Below are 22199 nucleotides of genomic sequence, written 5' to 3'. Positions count from 1 at the left end.
GTCCTCGCTCCCGCTGGTGTCACCTTGTGCATACTGCGCAGGCCCAGTATGGTGCACCTGCGCAGTACGCTCCTGGTGACATCAGCGGGAGCGTGGACACAGCAATGCAGGTGCAGTGGTTTTCAGACTTTAAAGTATGAAATTCCAAAAGTGAACCGGAGGCAGGGGCCAGAGCATCGGTGAGTGGCTGCATGGGCACAGGATGTCTGCGGGGAACCAATAGAAGCCCTGGGTAAGTTCAACTAATTTTCCCCACCCCTACAGTATTCCTCTAAGAAACTCCAGTTGTTATCTATGCAAATAAGCCATTGAGCTCCACCACTTTCAAAGTCTCAGAGAGCTCTGTCTTCTGAAGGTTGTTATCTCAACCGTCTGTCACTGTATTGTTTATTCTTCTGCACAGGACAGGTCAAAAGTTCACAGCCTGCTCTGTAAAAATAATTTAGTATGCTGAGTGTAGTGTACTGCAAATATTAGAGAATGATGCATTGTTATAAAAAAACACTATATAACTGAAAATAAAAATATGAGAATATTTTCTTTGCTTCTAATATTCTAGTAATTATCCGTACTACACAACCAATTCATTATATCATAATTTTTTTTTCGCTTCAGTATCTCTTTAAGAAACACAAGCATAAGGCTGTGCAGTCAATTGTCTTCATTAACTGTATAGTTGAACACAGAAAGAAAATACACAGTATATAGCATTTGCAACAGGTTCACAAACCAGAATGGAGCTATCATAGATCAGTAGCAAATGCAGTCCATGAATCTGACCCATAAAGCCAGCAAGAGCATAGAGGGTACTGGATAGCAACAAAAGTCCATATGAGACCAAGTGAACCTTAAGTTGGCAGAACCAGAGTCCCTGACATCGCTGAACCTGTTGCTAATGCTATATACTGTGTATTTTCCTTCTGTGTTCAACTATACAGTTAATGAAGACAGCCTTATGCTTGTGTTCCTTAACCACTTAACGACCGCCTAACGCCCATAGGCGTCGGCGGGGCGTTAGTGGTATAGCATGGAAACGGCCGCTCGATCGAGCGGCCTTTCCATGCTAGTTCACGGAGACTGCCTCCGTGAACAGTGTGCGAGCCGCCGATCGCGGCTCGCACGCATAATGTAAACATGCGGGGAAGAATTCCCCGCTGTTTACATCACACGGCGCTGCTGCGCAGCAGCGCCGTGACGTAGATCGGCGATCCCTGGCCTCTGATTGGCCGTGGATCGCCGCATTCTGATTCGCCGGCATCGACTCTAGGCGGCGCAGGGCGGATCTCCGTCCTGCGCTGCCCATAGGAGGAAGGGGAGGGACGGAAGGGGACATAAGGAGGAAATTCGCTGCGGAGGGGGGCTTTGAGGAGCTCCCCCCCCCCCCCCCCCCCGCCGAACGAACAGAGCCGGCGGCGATCAGACCCCCCCAGCAGGACATCCCCCTAATGGGGAAAAAAGGGGGTAAGTCTGATCGCCCAGCCTCCTTGCTGATCTGTGCTGTGGGCTGTAGAGCCCACGCTGCACAGATCAGCGAAATCACCCCTGGTCCTTAAGTGGTTAACTCATGAATAATCTTGTAACTTTGGTTTTCAGTGTATACAATACAATTTGAATAATTTGCAATTTACACTTGGTGTGCGAGTCATTCCTAATTGTGTGGCTTATATGTGCCTTCATAATAGAGATCGGACTGTAGCTAGATGGTGGATTCACATAGCCCAGTGGTGTTTCCGTACTTCTCCCAGGATGAGGGTGGATGTATGTGTCGAACGCTGTAAAAACAGCACAGGAGATTTTGGCGCAGCTGGCACCACCATAAGCCTTGATAGGAATTACGGCTATAGCGTCACAATGAGTAATTTGGGCGCCGTGAAAAGACGGAGCACAGATGACTAAAAAAAACACTGTAATTCGGCCACCAGAAGCTGGCAGCCAAATTACATCTTTCTCCCACTATCCATGGCGGCCTGGAGGGGGAATAGTAATTAATGCCGCCAGGGCTTGTGCAGGAGCAGGGTAAGCAGTTTATCGGCTTTGCCCTGCACCCAAATCTCCCGGCGGCTGAATAACAGGTACGCGTATGTGTAGCCTATATGTGCCTTGAAAATTCGATTTTTTTTTTTTTTTTGATAACTAGATTAGAGTGTAATAAGATAGAGGAGTAAAGCACACACCGTGTCACACTACTTTTCTCTGAAATTATTAATAGAGGTTTCATAATTAACTCCAATTCTTCTGCTGACACCATAGTATGGTGAATGTATCCATGGTAGAAAGTTAAAGAGAGACCACATTTCCATATTATCTCTGAAGGCATTTCACCACTTCAAGTGTATTTTCCTGTTCAGAGAAAGGCCAGAAAGTTTCCTACGTTTCCTTATAAGGAACACAATAAATATAATGTCATAAAAGTCATGGAGATATTCATTGGATGAAAGCCATTTGACTTGTTTAATCAGAAATGATTGTCAAACAAGTGGACATCCTTACCCCAATAGCCTCATACTTCCAACTAAGCTCCCCCTAGTGACCTTCATTCCATGAACATCTCTGCCAGTGGCTTTCATGATGTGTTGGTGGTTTCATCCTCTGTAAGTGTTAGGAAATGTCCACTTAGTAGAGAAGCTGTTTAGATGAGTGGTGAAATGTGTTCCTGAGTCCTGATACTTTTGCCTTGTTACTTCTGATATCTAATGACCTGTACTGAGGCCTACATGACGATGAGTGAGATTTCCAGCATCATGGTTACCGGTGATGATTGTGTGTCAAGAGACTTCTCCTTGCCGCTACCGGTCGCTCCACCTCAATCAACTAACATAACAGTTTTATAGTGGCTGCAGCAACAATTGCTCCTCAGATCCTTCCCAGTCCCACCTAAAGAGATGTGTTGGCTCTGTAAGGGAGATCCATTGGGGAGGGGCAGGTGGTGCGGGCCCATGGTATGGGGGGGGTGCTCCCCGAAGACGTCACAGCATGCACTAATGCTACACGTAGCAAGTCTCATCATTGCCTGACTCCTTTCCCTCCGCTCTTCTTGATGTTTTTCAGCTGGAGGAGGACAGGCATTCCCAGCACCACCCCCTGCCGAGGTACAGCCCCCTCCGTAGACTGGCGTCTTCCGTCTTCTCATCCTCTACACTGGAGACAGAACATTATCCTCATCCTGCAGGCACCTTCATCCAGCGCAGCCGCTCTGCTGAGAGTAGTCCTGTACGCCTGCCTCATCGCCGCCACCCACCTCTGCCAGCTGGCAACCACAGACTGATGCCCTCTGTGCTGCGCATCTCTCGCTCCCAGCTCCAACAGGTGTGGGCACGCTTCACGCACAAAACATAGCCGTGATGGGTCATCCATGGAGAGGTGAAGGGCCAGAGGAGGAACAGCTGTGATCTGCTAGATGAGAGCCTTGAATATAATGCAATACAATCATAAGAAGACATCTGTGAGCTTCCCACCATGGTACCGAGAAAAGTTCCGGTCCTTCTTCCATCCCAAAATAGTCCTTTGTCATTCCTTCCTTGATGAGGACATAAACTCTTCATGAATCTGGCTCCACCGTGTGTGGCCAGTTTATGGAAACGGCTGTGTCCTACGCTCCCTTTCATGTGCCACCTGGACTCATCCTCCTGCCACCCTTCACCAGCACCGAGCCCTGCAATTGGGCATTTCTGCACCACAGCCCAAAGCATATCTTGTGGGAGTGACACTCCAGGCTATGGGACAACATTGACTGGCTGCTCCGTGTGTGTCACCGTGGTTGCTATGGTAATGAGTGGATATAAGCCAGCCGCCACACACAGTAGGAAAGACTATGGGCCGTCTTCATTCAGTTTCTGGTCTCTGCGAGACTATTTGCACTGCAGAAGGAAGACATGGTGGAGCACAGGAGCTGCATGCCCCGCACCCCAAGCCTGCACCACCTGCCTGCCCCATTATAGCAACCCTGCTGTGCCTACCTGCTATACCCTAAGATGCAATGCTGGCCCTGACTGTAACTAAGGGCTTCATACAGAGGTGTCTTCTGGGAAGGGACCTGAGAGCAGCATATAGCAATGCTCCACCTACCTCTATCTACTACAGCACCCAGCATGCCCTGGTCGCATACTGGGACTTGTAGTCTTTCCCCCACTGTTGTGACGTGTGTGTTAGACTTTTCGCTTCCTGTATTCTGGTCCTGTGAGACGGCTTCCTGGCAGAGGAAATAAGCCAAATTCATGTAATCAGTATTTGTTAGAAGTTCCTCTTGGGTGGCTCCTCACAACCTCGGGGGAAGTCCCTACAGGGAAATTGTAGCTACATGGAAAGGTGACCATTGCATCTTCTTCATGTACAAGGAAAATTGTTTTAGTGTCCCCAAAGGTCCTGCCTGGGATTGGAAAGGCTTTGTGAGATGCATCTAGTGGGGGGAGAACATAGTAAATTTATAATCTAGGGCTGTGAAGGATGGCTCACTCTGTCTGCCGGTTTCATGGTGGGACCAACACAGAATAGCTACCTTCAAAGGATACTATTCTGCTGTGTGCTCCACCTGCTGACAGTAAGTGCTAAGTGGAAGTGTCTGCCTGCTGTAAGCACTCTCAGCAGGAGAAGAGCCCGAACCAGCTCTGAACTTGTACACCTTGTTATCACTTCAGTGCACCTAACTATAAACACTTTATCTTGTAGCAAAATTTCTTCTGAATGGTCACATCAGAACCTTCACGAGCCTGTACAGACTTAGGGAAAGTTGTAATATGGCCTGTAAATACTCACTTATCAGATGGGTGGAGCTAATCTTTCTTGTTATCTTTAAGCCCTCCCCTCGATATAACTCCTCCTACTCCAGTAAACAATCAGATTCTTTCCCCTGCCTAAACCTTGAGTGACTGGGTAGGCTGGGCAGTGACGCCTGCTATTGCATATATGGAGGAGAATAGTGCTGCTTTCCACACCTCACACCACCAGGGGAGGACTGCCTTGGTTACCCCTTATCTCAAACCCCCCGCTCCCCCACCCAAGCTTTCCCTTTAACTTACTGCTGCTGCTGAGAGGTGTCATGGCTGCCACGTGGTGAATAGTGGTGATGATCTGTGGACAGCCATAACCCTGTAAATGTGGCCCTGACCTGATAACTTGAATCTCCTGGGAATTACACTCTACTGGAAGGTGAAAAATTGTGCACTTGAGATTAAACTGTGAGCTAGTATCCCGCACCACATGAATGGAACGTTCCAAAGTGGCGACATTCTAAGCCAATCAGAGTGACTGTAGCTGAGAGTATTGTGCATGCAGCGTTCCCATAGGAAGAGCCTCATGATGCGCTGTCCCTGAGGGTGGGGCCTGGATTCCGATTGGCTGCCCATCTCTGGTGCTTGATTCTTATTGCACAGGCAGTGAAGTCTCACCCCTCGGGCTGCAGCCTCATGTGTCGGGGACTTACACCTGCGCATTTTATTTTTAATTTGTAAATTATTTAGTAGACTTTTTACAATATCCAAAGTTTTAAGCAAGTAGCTGGCGAGGAATTGGAGGAGGAGTTTACTGAGCTGGAAGATGTCTGCTTGTTGACAGACTGGAAAAGGGAAATGTATTGTATGCAATAATAAAAGACTTCAAAACATTCAGTGTCCCAAATTACTATGCAATGCCATGTGACTGCTGAGGGACCTCCCTGTAGTATCACATCATGTGACTGCTGAGGGGCCTCCCTGTAGTATCACATCATGTGACTGCTGAGGGGCCTCCCTGTAGTATCACATCATGTGACTGCTGAGGGGCCTCCCTGTAGTATCACATCATGTGACTGCTGAGGGAACTGCCTGTAGTATCACATCATGTGACTGCTGAGGGGCCTCTCTGTAGTATCACATCATGTGACTGCTGAGGGACCTCCCTGTAGTATCACATCATGTGACTGCTGAGGGGCCTCCCTGTAGTATCACATCATGTGACTGCTGAGGGGCCTCCCTGTAGTATCACATCATGTGACTGCTGAGGGGCCTCCCTGTAGTATCACATCTTGTGACTGCTGAGGGGCCTCCCTGTAGTATCACATCTTGTGACTGCTGAGTGGCCTCCCTGTAGTATCACATCATGTGACTGCTGAGGGGCCTCCCTGTAGTATCACATCATGTGACTGCTGAGGGGCCTCCCTGTAGTATCACATCATGTGACTGCTGAGGGGCCTCCCTGTAGTATCACATCATGTGACTGCTGAGGGGCCTCCCTGTAGTATCACATCATGTGACTGCTGAGGGGCCTCCCTGTAGTATCACGTCATGTGACTGCTGAGGGGCCTCCCTGTAGTATCACATCATGTGACTGCTGAGGGGCCTCCCTGTAGTATCACATCATGTGACTGCTGAGGGGCCTCCCTGTAGTATCACATCATGTGACTGCTGAGGGGCCTTCCTGTAGTATCACATCATGTGACTGCTGAGGGGCCTTCCTGTAGTATCCCATCATGTGACTGCTGAGGGAACTCCCTGTAGTATCACATCATGTGACTGCTGAGGGGCCTCCCTGTAGTATCACATCATGTGACTGCTGAGGGGCCTCCCTGTAGTATCACATCTTGTGACTGCTGAGGGGCCTCCCTGTAGTATCACATCATGTGACTGCTGAGGAGCCTCCCTGTAGTATCACATCATGTGACTGCTGAGGGGCCTCCCTGTAGTATCACATCATGTGACTGCTGAGGGAACTGCCTGTAGTATCACATCATGTGACTGCTGAGGGGCCTCCCTGTAGTATCACATCTTGTGACTGCTGAGGGGCCTCCCTGTAGTATCACATCATGTGACTGCTGAGGGGCCTCCCTATAGTATCACATCATGTGACTGCTGAGGGGCCTCCCTGTAGTATCACATCATGTGACTGCTGAGGGGCCTCCCTGTAGTATCACATCATGTGACTGCTGAGGGGCCTCCCTGTAGTATCACATCATGTGACTGCTGAGGTGCCCCCTTGTAGTATCACATCATGTGACTGCTGAGGTGCCCCCTTGTAGTATCACATCATGTGACTGCTGAGGGGCCCCCTTGTAGTATCACATTATGTGGCTGCTGAGGGGCCTTCCTGTAGTATCACATCATGTGACTGCTGAGGGACCTCCCTGTAGTATCACATCATGTGACTGCTGAGGGGCCCCCCTGTAGTATCAAATCATGTGACTGCTGAGGGGCCTCCCTGTAGTATCACATCATGTGACTGCTGAGGGACCTCCCTATAGTATCACATCATGTGACTGATGAGGTGTCCCCTTCTAGTATCACATCATGTGACTGATGAGGTGTCCACTTCTAGTATCACATCATGTGACTGCTGAGGGACCTCCCTATAATATCACATCATGTGACTGATGAGGTTTCCCCTTCTAGTATCACATCATGTGACTGCTGAGGGACCTCACTGTAGTATCACATCATGTGACCACTTTGGGGCCTTGTGTGAATGATTTGGGGCGGGTGGGAGGGATCAGATGTAATCACTACATCAACATTCTAAATTGTTTTTGATAATTTAAGAAAACATGCAGTTCCCCTTTAGTATTCTGTACTGTATCCACTAGAACCAGATCTGATGGAAAGGTATTCCACATGCATGAAGTAGTCACACTGAAGAACCCCTTATCACAGCTTCAGATTAAGCCTTTTTTCCTCCTACCACAAGGCGTGCTCTTGAGTTTTTTTAATTGTGACCGTAAAAGACACCTAAAGTGAGAGCGATTTGGAGGATGCCATATTTATTTCCTTTTTTAAAAAATACCAGTTGCCTGGCTGTACTACAGATCTTTTGCCTCTAATACTTTTAGCCATATAGCACCTGAACAAGCAGATCAGGTGCTCTGTCTGAAGTCTGACTGGATTAGCTGCATGCTTTTTTTCAGGTGTGTCTTTCAGATATTACCACAACCAAAGGGATCAGCAGGAAAGTCATGAAACTGGTGTTGTTTAATAGGAAATACATGTGGCAGCCTCCATATCCCTCTTGCTTCAGGTTTCCTTTAAAGGGACTCTGAGCACCTCTCATGGGCATGTCTTTAACACTCCGACTAGTACTTAAAGGGACGGTTCAGGGACACCTTGAAAAAAATAAAAATCGATATCCACTTACCTGGGGCTTCCTCCAGCCCGTGGCAGGCAGGAGGTGCCCTCGCCGCCGCTCCAGAGGCTTCCGGTCGTCTTCGGTGGCCGACCCGACCTGGCCAGGCCGGCTGCCAGGTCGGGCTCTTCTGCGCTCCAAGGACGGGCTCTTCTGCGTCCCACGCGGTCGCGCTGACGTCCGCCGGGCTGTACTGCGCAGGCTCAGAACTACTGTGCCTGCGCAGTACAGCCCGGCGGACGTCCGATGACGTCAGCGCGCCGGCGTGGGACGCAGAAGTGCTGGGCCTTGGAGCGCAGAAGAGCCTGGCCTGGCCAGGTCGGGTCGGCCACCGAAGACGACCGGAAGCCTCTGGAGCGGCGGCGAGGGCACCTCCTGCCTGCCACGGGCTGGAGGAAGCCCCAGGTAAGTGGATATCGATTTTTATTTTTTTCAAGGTGTCCCTGAACCTTCCCTTTAACCACTTGAGGACCCACCGTTTACCCCCCCTTAAGGACCAGCGCTGTTTTAGCTGATCTGTGCTGGGTGGGCTCTGCAGCCCCCAGCACAGATCAGCGTGCAGGCAGAGCGACCAGATCGCCCCCCTTTTTTCCCCACTAGGGGGATGATGTGCTGGGGGGGTCTGATCGCTCCTGCCTGCCAGGTGTTGCGGGGGGGGGCACCTCAAAGCCCCCCTCCGCGGCGAAATCCTCCCCCTCCCTCTCCTACCTGGCCCCCCCTGGAGATCCGGGCTGCACAGGACGCTATCCGTCCTGTGCAGCCAGTGACAGGCTGTCTCCTGTCACATGGCGGCGATCCCCGGCCGCTGATTGGCCGGGGATCGCCGATCTGCCTTACGGCGCTGCTGCGCAGCAGCGCCGTACAATGTAAACAAAGCGGATTATTTCCGCTTGTGTTTACATTTAGCCTGCGAGCCGCCATCGGCGGCCCGCAGGCTATTCACGGAGCCCCCCGCCGTGAATTGACAGGAAGCAGCCGCTCGCACGAGCGGCTGCTTCCTGATTAATCAGCCTGCAGCTGGCGACACAATACTGCGTCGCTGGTCCTGCAGCTGCCACTTTGCCGACGCACGGTATAAGCGTGCGGTCGGCAAGTGGTTAAAGATGCATACCTTTCTGTAGCTTGTGATTTCCTCTTTCATTTGATGCCTGAATCACCATTCTACACCAAATAGTTTTCGTTCGATTTCAATTTAAAAATCACATCTGCCATCTTGGCTATGTTATAACTTCCGGGTCACCCCTTAGAGAAGCATCACTGAATGAAGCAGGAAGAGGAAGGAACACGCATGGCCATTGCAAGAGGCTCCTCCAGAGGGGTCATAGCACGACTTTGTTGGAAGTCGTCTGTCTTCAGGGCATGCCCATGAGAGGTGCTCGGAGCCCCTTTAAACATACCTCCCAACTTTTTGTGATGAGAAAGAGGGACACTTAAGCCACACCCCTGCCACATCCCTAATCACATCCATAGTTATGGACACCATAAAGACTTCATAAGAAAAATAAGTTGTTTTATAATTCAACAGACACTGGTCCTTTCTATCCTGGTTCATTTCATTCATATTAACATTTTAAAATTAGTAATATATCAATTTAAAGGATGGGAATAAAGTTTAGAGTCAATCAAACACATTTTTTTAGTAGAGAAATATATATATTTACATAGAAAGAGGGACAAAGTCCTGAAAGAGGGACAAATGAGGAGGAAAGAGGGACAGAGCTGCCAAAGAGAGACTGTCCCTCCAAAAGAGGGACAGTTGGGAGCTATGCCTTTAAAGCAGGGGTGCCCATTAGGAAGATTGCAATCTACCGGTAGATCGCAAAGGTACATCTTAACTGCACTACATTTTCCATTCCCTATATACAATTGTGCTCCTGAAATTGTACATGGGTAGATCATTTTGACTTGACAATTTTGCTCACAATCCGAAATAGTGTGGGCACCTCTGCTTTAAAGTAACCAACTTCACCCCAATGTCCTGGATGGGCCATTGTACTCAGGTGTACAAAGACTGAGTTCAGCTACTGAGATTATTATTGTGCTTGTTCATGATAGTGCTTTCCCTATTTCCTTCGGGACGTTTTGGACACCTGATGAAGTATGCCAGTTTAGTTGGTCCACAGGAAAAGGTGCCTTTTTCTTCATACTGAGGTAAGGCTGGTATTGTATCCTGTTGGTGGAATGGATGTGTCATATTTGCCCTAAAAAAAATTGCTTTCTCTGGAGCAAACTGTGATCCCACCACTCCCATCCTCGGTAAATACAGATAATTGTGTGTAAGAATGAATTTCACCAGTCTAGCCGGCACGTCCAGCCCATGACGATCTTTTAGAGGTCATGTGACATAGGGGCAGTAATTGTGGCATCTAGCAATGAAGAAAAGAACGAATGGGAAATACAGGTGTGAAACTTGAGCTATGTTCACATTATAAATCAACAGCGCTATCGCAAGCGCTGAACGATTTATTGAGAGTTTTTTAAAACGCTTTTTTTTTTTTCTAAGTGCTTTTGCATAGCGAGTTCTTGGTTTTTTTTTTCACTTCCTGACTAGAGATGTGGCGAACGGTTCCCGAACCGTTCGCCGGCGAACATCTCCAAATCCCTGGGGCTCTTACTACTTCCGGGTCGCACTGACCCGGAGTAGTATGCCTGCGCTGCCCGGCGGAGCGCGTCCTAGATCGCGCTCCTGTTGCCGGGCACTTTCTGCGCGTGTGTGTGACGTCATGAACGACGTCACGCTCATGCGCAGAGAGTGCTCGGCTACAGGAACGCGATCGAGGACGCGCAGCGCAGGCGTACTACTAGGGGTCAGTGCGACCCGGAAGTAGTATGAGCTCCAGAGATGTTCGCCAGGCGAACAGTTCGCCGCATCTCTATTCCTGACATCAGTCAGGAAGTGAACTCTTTCACCCGGAAATTAATAAATACAATGTATTTATTCATAGAAGTGCTCAGGAAATCGCTATTCAAAGCGCTTTTTCAAACGTTTTGCGATTTCCCTATACCTTCCATTGAGCCTAAGCGCTCAGAAAATGGTACATGTAACGTGTTTGCGAGTTCAAGGAATTCGAAGCGCTTACATGTGAACACTCTCATAGGGAATCATTGCTCAAGTGCTTTTGGAGCGATTTCTAAGATCGCCAGCGCTTAAAAAAATCCCGCAAACTCTCATAGTGTGAACGAGCCCTAAGAGTCCCAGGCAAGCGGGTGGCAAAGGTGGCTGAAGCTGGGTAGCTGACAACTGCGTTGCGTGATCTTATACTTGTCCTCAGCTAATACGGAAGGTCATCCCTGTTTGTTGGAAGAAGACATTAAAAGCAGTTGTCTGCAGGTTACTGCAGCTCTTCATTGCTGGATCTAATCCCTTTCTTTCACCTACGCTACACAGTTTTCACAACCTGATACGGTCATCTCAGGGAATACTTCCAATCTAAGTTACAGTGTCATCACTTAGGGTATTGCCAAAATACAAAAGCAACTTTATTGTTATGAAAAGACAGCAATTGCAAAAACAACCAATTAAAATCACCTCCCTCGGAGCTCTCCCACATGCATCTCAGATACACGCACGCTTTATCACTCACTCTGGTACTGGGATCACCTATTTCCAGGATCTTCATAGGGGGGAGACATGTATGAAAATGCTAGGATGCGGCCAAGGAAGTGTCTGCTAAAGCATAAGGAAATATTGCATAGAACAGTCTCGCCAGTGACTTGGAGGCTCTTGCAGATTGCTACAGTTCCTGTATAGTGTCTGTCACCCACCAGGCTACTGGATCATCAGCTGTGCCCACTTGGTCTACTCATCTGCTCTTCCTGGGCAGACCACGCTGAAGGCAGAGGTGCAGCTGACAAGCCAGTCACTGTTACAGTAACTTCCAAGGCGGCAGCCAATTTGAATACTTACAAGCAGATACGGAACTTGACCCCGCCATCTACACGTTCCGTCCCCTTGTGAGCTTCGTCAGGGTCTGTTTACAGGGGATAACCACTATCAACATATTCTCCCAGATTATTCATATCAGAGGTGCTGAGTGCATGCTTCCCTCTTCACCGCTTCAAATAATTGGCATATTTAGTTTTCCATCTCCCGTGTCCATATTGTCAGATATAAGGGAAGTCTTGTATTCCTCCAGCATTTTCCTCACCTTTCTGAGCCTCCCCAGAATTTTTCAGAATTAGTCACTGCAGCAGGTGACTGTAATGATCTGCGCGTGCAGATTGTTAACGTGACTGAACAAGAACAGATCACTTGCAAGGAAATACTGAGGTCTGCACAATGGATTTGAGGCCCTATTCACAGTGGTCAATTATGTTGCAGAATAATTTTGCATGTTAACTCACTGCAAATAAAATTCTATGGGGCTGTTCATAGTAACGGATCATGTTATTCTAACTCTCTGCATGCAGGCTTTGTATTAACCTCCTTTTGCGGTCTGATTCTTTCCAGCTTTTAGACCCTAAAGCCTGGAAAAAAATCACACTGCAGAGAGATCTGCAGCAGCCCCAGCACTCACTCACCTCCCTGGGATCTAGCGCTGCAGTTCTCCCTCCGTCCTCCGGGTAACCCTATAGTGACATTGCCGGCTGTCGTCATGACGACAGATGGCGATCTCACCAGGGGGAGAGGAAGAAGAATGGCAGCCGACGTCAAGATCCCCCGGGAGGTGAGTAAACCATCCCACTGTGTGCATTGCTATGCACAGACCTCCCGGCGGCTACCACGAGTTCAGCTCGGTATAACCGCTCCAAGCTTGTTTTTTTTCACCCCGAGCTGGACTCGTGATAACCTCTAAGGAGGTGAAAGTCTATGTCCAGACTCTATTGCAGTTCAGTCATTATAACGCTTGAGTTATGCAACTGACTGCTGTGAACCTAGCCTCAAACTGAATACATGTGTTTATTTACAGGAGTGCAAAAAAAATGTATATATACATGCATCAATATGCATGGAACAAAAAAGAATATATACATACAATCAGAAATGTACTGTGCACCACAGATCCCAGAAGACCAACCCTAACTGCAACAGATATATACAAGGCAATATACAGGTGCACAATTCATGTAATATACAGTGGCTTGCAAAAGTATTCAACCCCCTCGAAGTTTTCCACATTTTGTCATATTACTGCCACAAACATGAATCAATTTTATTGGAATTCCACGTGAAAGACCAATACAAAGTGGTGTACACATGAGAAGTGGAACGAAAATCAAACAGGATTCCAAACATTTTTTACAAATGAATAACTGCAAAGTGGGGTGTGCATAATTATTCAGCCCCTTTTGGTCTGAGTGCAGTTGCCCATAGACATTGCCTGATGAGTACTAATGACTAAATAGAGTGCACCTGTGTGTAATCTAATGTCAGTACAAATACAGCTGCTCTGTGACGGCCTCAGGTTGTCTAAGAGAATATTACCATGAAGTCCAAAGAACACACCAGACAGGTCAGGGATAAAGTTATTGAGAAATTTAAAGCAGGCTTAGGCTACAAAAAGATTTCCAAAGCCTTGAACATCCCACGGAGCACTGTTCAAGTGATCATGCAGAAATGGAAGGAGTATGGCACAACTGTAAACCTACCAAGACAAGGCCGTCCACCTAAACTCACAGGCCGAACAAGGAGACCGCTGATCAAAAATGCAGTCAAGAGGCCCATGGTGACTCTGGACGAGCTGCAGAGATCTACAGCTCAGGTGGGGGAATCTGTCCATAGGACAACTATTAGTCGTGCACTGCACAAATTTGGCCTTTATGGAAGAGTGGCAAGAAGAAAGACATTGTTAACAGAAAAGCATAAGAAGTCCCGTTTGCAGTTTGCCACAAGCCATGTGGGGGACACAGTAAACATGTGGAAGAAGTCGCTCTGGTCAGATGAGACCAAAATGGAACTTTTTGGCCAAAATGCAAAATCTATTTGTGGCGGAAAACTAACACTGCACATCACTCTGAACACACCATCCCCACTGTCAAATACGGTGGTGGCAGCATCATGCTCTGGGGGTGCTTATTTTCAGCAGGGACCGGGAAGCTGGTCGGAGTTGATGGGAAGATGGATGGAGCCAAATACAGGGCAATCTTGGAAGAAAACCTCTTGGAGTCTGCAAAAAACTTGAGACTGGGGTGGAGGTTCACCTTCCAGCAGGACAACGACCCTAAACATAAAGCCAGGGCAACAATGGAATGGTTTAAAACAAAACATATCCATGTGTTAGAATGGCCCAGGCAAAGTCCAGATCTAAATCCAATCGAGAATCTGTGGCAAGATCTGAAAACTATAAAAATTATGGATGGTATTTCCTGGTTGTGCGCTCCTCAGCTCAAATCACAGTAGTACAAGTGAACAATAATATGTAAAATATACGAAAAATATCTCAATTAATATCACAATAGATGGATCGCCTTCTGTTATATCCTGTGTGTGCCTCACAGTCCAGTAATCATATGTATAAAAAGACAAGATGGCGCTCAACACCCTTTCCACATATAACTGTCCTCAGATTAAGTTCAGTTTTCCCAAAGTTCTGCAGAATTCACTTGGTCTTCATGTAATAAAACATTAAACGCTCACCAAAACTCGTGGCCGATCAATCACAATCAGCTTGTCACACTTTTGGCCCAGCCAGTGTATCTCAGATTCTTCACTCTGCCTCAGTTCCTCCACACATGTAAAGAGAAGTAGGATACAGACAAATAGCGTAATACTGCTTCAAACATATACACGCTTATCCACCAGTGCGTCCCCCACTAGTAGTCCAGCATCACCCGGTGTGTCCTCCACCAAATAATAATGCAAGCCTCTCACCGGATTGCCTGTGCTGACCAGCAGGGACCAGCAACAACAGCATGTGGCATCAGCCAAAGTTTTATCGATGTTTAAATCACTTGTCCTAAGACTCAGAAAGATCTCAACATAGCATAATTCCGTTGTATTTAAAAGAAGTTAAAAAGTAGTGCACTTACAATCTCCAAACATCAATGCGCATTTAAAACAACGTGTAGCGTCTTCCGTGCTCCGTAAGCCACGCCCTACTAGTTTCGTCACTTGACTCATCAGGAGCCCCTGATGAGTCTAGTGACAAAACTAGTAGGGCGTGGCTTACGGAGCACGGAAGACGCTACACGTTGTTTTAAATGCGCATTGATGTTTGGAGATTGTAAGTGCACTACTTTTTAACTTCTTTTAAATACAACGGAATTATGCTATGTTGAGATCTTTCTGAGTCTTAGGACAAGTGATTTAAACATCGATAAAACTTTGGCTGATGCCACATGCTGTTGTTGCTGGTCCCTGCTGGTCAGCACAGGCAATCCGGTGAGAGGCTTGCATTATTATTTGGTGGAGGACACACCGGGTGATGCTGGACTACTAGTGGGGGACGCACTGGTGGATAAGCGTGTATATGTTTGAAGCAGTATTACGCTATTTGTCTGTATCCTACTTCTCTTTACATGTGTGGAGGAACTGAGGCAGAGTGAAGAATCTGAGATACACTGGCTGGGCCAAAAGTGTGACAAGCTGATTGTGATTGATCGGCCACGAGTTTTGGTGAGCGTTTAATGTTTTATTACATGAAGACCAAGTGAATTCTGCAGAACTTTGGGAAAACTGAACTTAATCTGAGGACAGTTATATGTGGAAAGGGTGTTGAGCGCCATCTTGTCTTTTTATACATAAGATCTGAAAACTGCTGTTCACAAACGCTGTCCATCTAACCTGACTGAGCTGGAGCTGTTTTGCAAAGAAGAATGGGCAAGGATTTCAGTCTCTAGATGTGCAAAGCTGGTAGAGACAAAAACTAAAAGACTGGCAGCTGTAATTGCAGCAAAAGGTAGTTCTACAAAGTATTGACTCAGGGAGCTGAATAATTATACACACCCCACTTTATGCACACCCCACTTTGCAGTTATTTATTTGTAAAAAAAATGCTTGGAATCATGTATGATTTTCGTTCCACTTCTCACGTGTACACCACTTTGTATTGGTCTTTCACATGGAATTCCAATAAAATTGATTCCTGTTTGTGGAAGTTATGTGACAAAATGTGGAAAACTTCAAGGGGGACGAATACTTTTGCAAGCCACTGTATTTACAAGAGTGGTTTAACATAAACACCAAACAAACAGTCATGTATAGGGGGGGGGGGGGGGTAAAAACCAGTTGATCAAATACTGTATACACTAGAGTAGTCAAACAGGAGGTTTATACCAGGAATTAAATAACAGTAGCATGGAGCAAGATGTAAGAGACAAAGAACAAGGATTTGATGACCAGAAGCACAAGGGATAGTAGCACAATGATCTAGCAGTTCATGAATGCAGAAGCAGCCTTATACAGTAGTTCACAGAGTTCCATCTGCAGGTGAACCAAAGAACTACAGAGTTCCCAATATTAAAAGAGGCATCTCCTCCTTTTTTTTTTTTTTTTTTTAACTAAGATCAAGTATAGTATCTGTTCTTATCAGTTTAATATCCAATACGTCCCCTATCTGAGGACCATATATTAAATGGATTTTTAGAACTGGGAGATGGAAGAAAAAAAAATTGTAGCGTTAAAGCGGGATTGTCACCATAAAAATCAAATTTCAACAGCAACTGGTCTGAGTGTATTAAGTGATATTAATAGCCATTGCCATTCAGTTGCATGCTGGGTGTTCTTTTTATCTATAATATAGTCCTCCTCTTCCCTTTATTTCCCTGCCTAGCTGAAACATGATTGTCTGCTCACTTGTCTTTACAAGCAAGGCTGAGGTGACTCAGCGATTGGAGGAGAAAAGAAAAAAAAAGTTAAGGGAAGAAATTACATCAGTATTTAGCCTCAAACTGTGGGCAAAAGACATGGTTCCTACCAGGAACATAATTCTCTTCATTTACTATATAAATTCACTGAAATCAAAGCGTGGACAGTACAATACATGTTATGTAAGTAGATCAAGTATGTATCTACTTATATACAGTTTGTGTTTTTTTTCCCTGGCATAGTATGGCTAATCTTCCTACTTTAAAGGACACGAAGTATGATGTAGATATAGCAGCCATATTTATTTTATTTTAAGCAATACCAGTTGCCTGGCAGTTCTGCTGATCTTTCTAGTCATGGCCTATTGGCTAAGAGTATTGGAGGCAGATGATCAGCAAGACAGCCAGGCAATGTGCATTGTTTAAAGGACAACTGTAGAGTGAAGAATATGGAGGCTGCCATATTTATTTCCTTTTAAACACTACCAGTTGCCTGGCAGTCCTGCTGATCTATTTGGCTGCAGTGGTGTCTGAATCAGACCAGAAACAAGCATGCAGCTAATCTTGTCAGATTTGACAATAATGTCAGAAACACCTGATCTGCTGCATGCTTGTTCAGGGTCTATGTTTAAAAGTATAGGAGGCAGATGATCAGCAGGTTAATCAGGCAACTGGTATTGCTTAAAGGAAATAAATATGGCAGCCTCCATATCTTTCTCGTTACAGTTGTCCTTTAAAGTGGACCTGAAGTCTACCAAGAACTCCTTTGCTCTAAAAGAGACACAGCATAATAACCTTTAAAAAAAACATTTCTTTGTTACAGCTGATGCAAATCCTAAAATAAATCTGCACAGTTTCTACTTCCTGATTCATGGAAGCAGACATATTGTTTACAGCCTGTACTTTCAAATAAGCTTATCTGCCATAGGCAGTCATGTGACACAGGGGAGATCAAATTACAACTAGTGATTGGACACAAATGAGGGGGAATTACACAGGCTAAACTCTTTAAATACATACAGAGTGCATTTACGTTATGTTTTCCTTGTGTCCTGTGCAAGAGTTCAGGTCCACTTTAAGAGGAGATAAATATGGCAGCCTCAGTATCCCTCTAACTTTAGGTGTCCTTTAGTACAACTACCACTTGAACTGTCTACATGAAAATGACCTGCAATGTAAGGCAGCATCAGCCCTGCGGACTCCTTTGTGGTGTTTTTTTTTTTTCCCCTCTTAACTTCGGCAGGTCCCTCAGTTAGAAGGGTGTGACAAAGTTCTGGAGATCATAACCTTGTTCTGTCATGACCCTTGTATTGCTGCAGAGTCTGGTGGACGGCATCAGATGTGGGAGGTGATGATGGACCTTGTGGAGGTCACAGAGTACTAGTTTTGGCAAGCTAAGGCTACACCCGCTAACATCCTTTTTGTTTTCACAATTCTCATGCAAATAGACTGCCTTTTAATCCATCTATGTATTGCATTGGTTTGCTATTACCTTGAGTAAATGTGATAGGCCGTGATAGGTTGAGGAGTGTGATCCAGGCCAGCATCTGGGATCCCACAATATCATTGCTTTGGTTCTTGGTTGTGTATATTTTAGATTAGAGCAAATTTCTCAAGTCACTAAGTGGTTGCCTCAGATGTTGTTGATACGTGAACTGAACTTCAGGATTATCTTATAAGTATTAGACTAAAGAGAAACCCTGGCACTCCATAGATGGACTATAAAGAGAGGAAAAACTGCTCAAGGTAAAATCATCAGCATCCTAACTCCATGCATGTGTAGTTAATAGTTCTGGGGGCAATACATACAGTATAGTTGGTAAAATCCCTGTTTGCCCCTCACCCAATGACCTCTGAGCATCCTCAGAGCCAGCTGAGGATAGCATATTTTTTCATAATACCATATCTTAAAGGACAGGTTCAAGGTAAAAAAAAAACAAACACAAAATCTACTCACCTGGGCCTGCGCAAAACGCTCCCTGTGACAGGAGTGCGACACAGAAGACATCTGCAATGGAGGGGACCACGGGACACCGGCTTGAAGCTGAGCTGTGTCTAGGGGCAGATAGGCTGCCAGGGGCTGGAGGAAGCCCCTGGTAAGCAGGTCTTGTTTTTTTGTTTTTGTTTTTTCGTTTTTTTTTTTACCTTGGATGTGTCCTTTAAGTTGACTGGTGGTTCCCAAAGAGGTAGACACCTCTCAAGATATGTCACCTCCACACCTCTCCCTACCTATGGTTCTTGCTGGTGCACTCAGCCCACTGCACCAGAGGCAGCACTTATTACCCCCACCCCTAGCCTGATGCAAACCAGATGTCTGTCTATCCTAGGACGGACAGTACAGAGAAAGAGGAATAAATAGCTCAAACATAAAACAAGAAGCCATGAAACATTGTACTTCAAAGATGATTGCCTATCGTACCCAAGTAGAGGAAGCTAGGCTTATTGAACTTACAAGAGCGAAGGTGCCTTTGGGATTTAATGATAAGGATGTACTCGGTAGCCTCCCGGGAACCCTGACTCCTACTTAGGGGTTGTGCGGATATTGTAAGTTGTACCACCTCTTGGGTTACATTTGGTAGAATTTTTAACCTTGTGCAAATTTTTGTGTAAGATAGTTTGATAAAAGAATTGGTATGTTTGATGTATTTCCTGGGGATGATTTTACCTGGTGTACAGCACTATTTTTCTTCTCCAAGTAGTATCAGAATTACGTCCTTCCTGGTAGAGTAACCAATATCAATAGGAACATAAAGTAAAATACAGGTGTGACTCATCAGAGTGATTGGATGTGTCTATTTTCTGTGAATTGTGTTTTGCTTTCCTCACTATCAGTAGGGTTGCCATCACTTTGCAAAGGGGACTGATACTTTATATGGTAGCATAGTGATGTTCTCTACAGGCATGGACTGTTTTAACATTTTCTTATTCTCTTTTTTTCCCGCCACAGGTCTTCAGCTTGAAGCACTTTGATATTACTGGAATGCCCAAGGTGGTGCCTTTAAGCTTGTCTTACCAAGACATCAAGAAGGATATCTCTGATAGTAAGGAAATGCTGCGGGTTCCTCACCGAATAAAGAGGGTGGACTTCTCCAGTGTGGTCTTGCCAGCCATGCATCCCCCTGAACCTCACATCATTATTAATGGCAAGTTCCCACGGGAGGAGGAGCCTGAAGTGGAGTCTGAGGAGGAGGAGGAAGAGGAAGCTGAATTCCTCTGTGAGGACATAGACCTTCACAGTGGATCCAGTAGTGAAGTCAGTCAGAAGAGCACAGAACGCAGTCAAGAAGGTGCTCCCTCAACGTTACTGGCAGATGACCAGAAGGATTCAAAAGGCAGAGCTTCCACAGCAGAGAATGATCTGGAACTTGAAGAAGGATCAAAGACCTTAGTGCTGTTTTCTCCTGGTGATATGAAGAAATCGCCAGTCACCAATGAACTGATGCCTGATGTTGACTTGGGAACTTTTAATGCCTTGACTCCACAAGGAGAGCGGCCCCAGCCTACAGGTAGTCAGCTGGATGTGTCTGAACCTGGAACTTTATCTTCTATTCTTAAATCAGAACCAAAACCCCTGAGCACAACTGCGGTGGCAAGCACCTCCTCCCCTTTTACCAAAGTTGAGCGCACATTTGTTCATATTGCTGAAAAGACGCACTTAAATGTTATGTCTTCCACGGGACAATTGATGAGACTGGAGGAAAATTCCATCCCAGGGCAGTTTGATGAACCCATTATTGAAGAGGAAATTGGAGAGTTTGTTTTACAAAAAGACAATCACATGCTTAGTTCTGCTGTAGAAACAATAGAAGCTGCCAGCTGTGCAGTATTTTCAAGTCATGTTGAAGTTGGAGCCCAGTTTCAGGCCAACCAACTTGCTGCTAATGGTGTCAGTGAGTCTGAGGCACAGCTGGAGAGCAATGCGGTAGACCATACCTTCATAAAAGAAAAGGAGCAGGAAAATATTGTGCTGTCCACCGACTGCCTTAACGACACTGATGTTGGCACCAGCAAGGGTTTGGCTCATGCTGCAGGGCTTCGCTTTAGGAGTCGTATTCCTGTTTTTCTATCAGAGGAAGATACAGGATCAGATAAGTCCATGTCAAACTCTGCCAAGGAGAGATTTCACAAGAGGACAAAACAGATAGACCTGGCACGCCTTGTGATGGAGAAGAGGCAGATCCGGCTGCAAAGGTTGGCGTCAGCAGGATCATCGTCGGCTTCTTCCAGTGATGACAAAAGGAGGACATCTGAGACGCTGTCTACCACAGGATCGGAGGAAGACACTCATGAGTCTGATGACTCCATCCCAAAGAAAGTCAAAGAGAAAGCAATCTCGATCACAAAGGAAGAGGTGACTTGTGGTGCTAAAAGTAGAATCCCTCGTCCCATCACCCCCATGAAGGATATTCGCACTCTGCTCCCAAGTGTCAGCAGATTGAAGGAACCTGGGGTGACTCCGAGGTAAGGAAACTTCTGGACGTTATTGTCTATGATAATGTCCTGTTACCCTAGCATTCTTCACAATCTGTGAAATCATGGTAGGATATTAGCAGTAAGGTGGAAAACATTAGAATGCATACAGTACACATCCGCTCCACAAACCTCGCCTCTACTCAGTCATCTTTGTTGGTAATTCATTAGTGACCTTCTAGAAGTGCTCCTCGTCTATCTGTAATTATTACTGAATCCCTCACACTTAGGAAGTATGTAGGAAGCAAGTGTCACGTGATCAGCATAGTCGCTCAAGGTAAATGAGCCAGCATTACGGCCAGAGATTCAGTATGACAGCAAGGGAACCAGCATTTCACAATGAGGTTAGCAATGGCGGCTTTTATAGTTCTGTTGTGACTGGTGTATTTTGCTGATGTGATAAATATGATGTCATATCTAATCGGAGGAAAACTGTTCTGACTTCCCCATTTTGAGACTTTTTATTTAAAGTGAACCCGAGGTGAAAGAGATATGGAGACAGCCATATTTATTACCTTTTAAGCAATACCAGTGGCCTGGCTGCCCTGCCGATCCTCTGGCCTCCAGCCATAGACCCTGGACAAGCATGCAGTAGATCAGGTGTTTCTGACAATATTGACAGAACTGACAAGATTAGCTGCATGTTGTTTCTGGTGTTATTCAGACACTACTGCAGCCAAATAGACCAGTACAGCAGCCAGGCAACTGGTATTGTTTAAAAGGAAAAAAAATATGTCAGCCTCCATGTCACTCTTACCCCGGGTTTACTTTAACCACTTAACGACCGCCTAACGCCGATAGGCGTCGGCGGGTCGTTAGTGGTATAGCATGGAAATGGCCGTTTGAACGAGCGGCCTTTCCATGCCAGTTCACGGATCGTGGCTCGCACACGTAATGTAAAC

At 46.2% G+C, this 22199-nt stretch overlaps 1 protein-coding gene and 1 pseudogene across 1 annotated transcript in view; both read left to right on the top strand.

Annotated features, from left to right (window-relative positions):
• Positions 1-22199, top strand: part of TTBK1 (tau tubulin kinase 1) — a 102067-nt gene that overhangs the window by 77799 nt on the left and 2069 nt on the right. Inside the window, exon 14 of the mRNA XM_068232593.1 lies at positions 19775-21288. Within this exon, the coding sequence (XP_068088694.1) occupies positions 19775-21288 (1514 nt within the window). The remainder of the gene's footprint in view (positions 1-19774; positions 21289-22199) is intronic.
• Positions 16502-16627, top strand: LOC137505783 (U2 spliceosomal RNA; annotated as a pseudogene).

Source organism: Hyperolius riggenbachi, chromosome 4 (assembly GCF_040937935.1).
Source record: "Hyperolius riggenbachi isolate aHypRig1 chromosome 4, aHypRig1.pri, whole genome shotgun sequence".
Classification (NCBI taxonomy): domain Eukaryota; kingdom Metazoa; phylum Chordata; class Amphibia; order Anura; family Hyperoliidae; genus Hyperolius; species Hyperolius riggenbachi.
The sequence above is the reverse complement of the archived record's forward strand: the minus strand, read 5'-3'. Positions and strand labels throughout refer to the sequence as shown.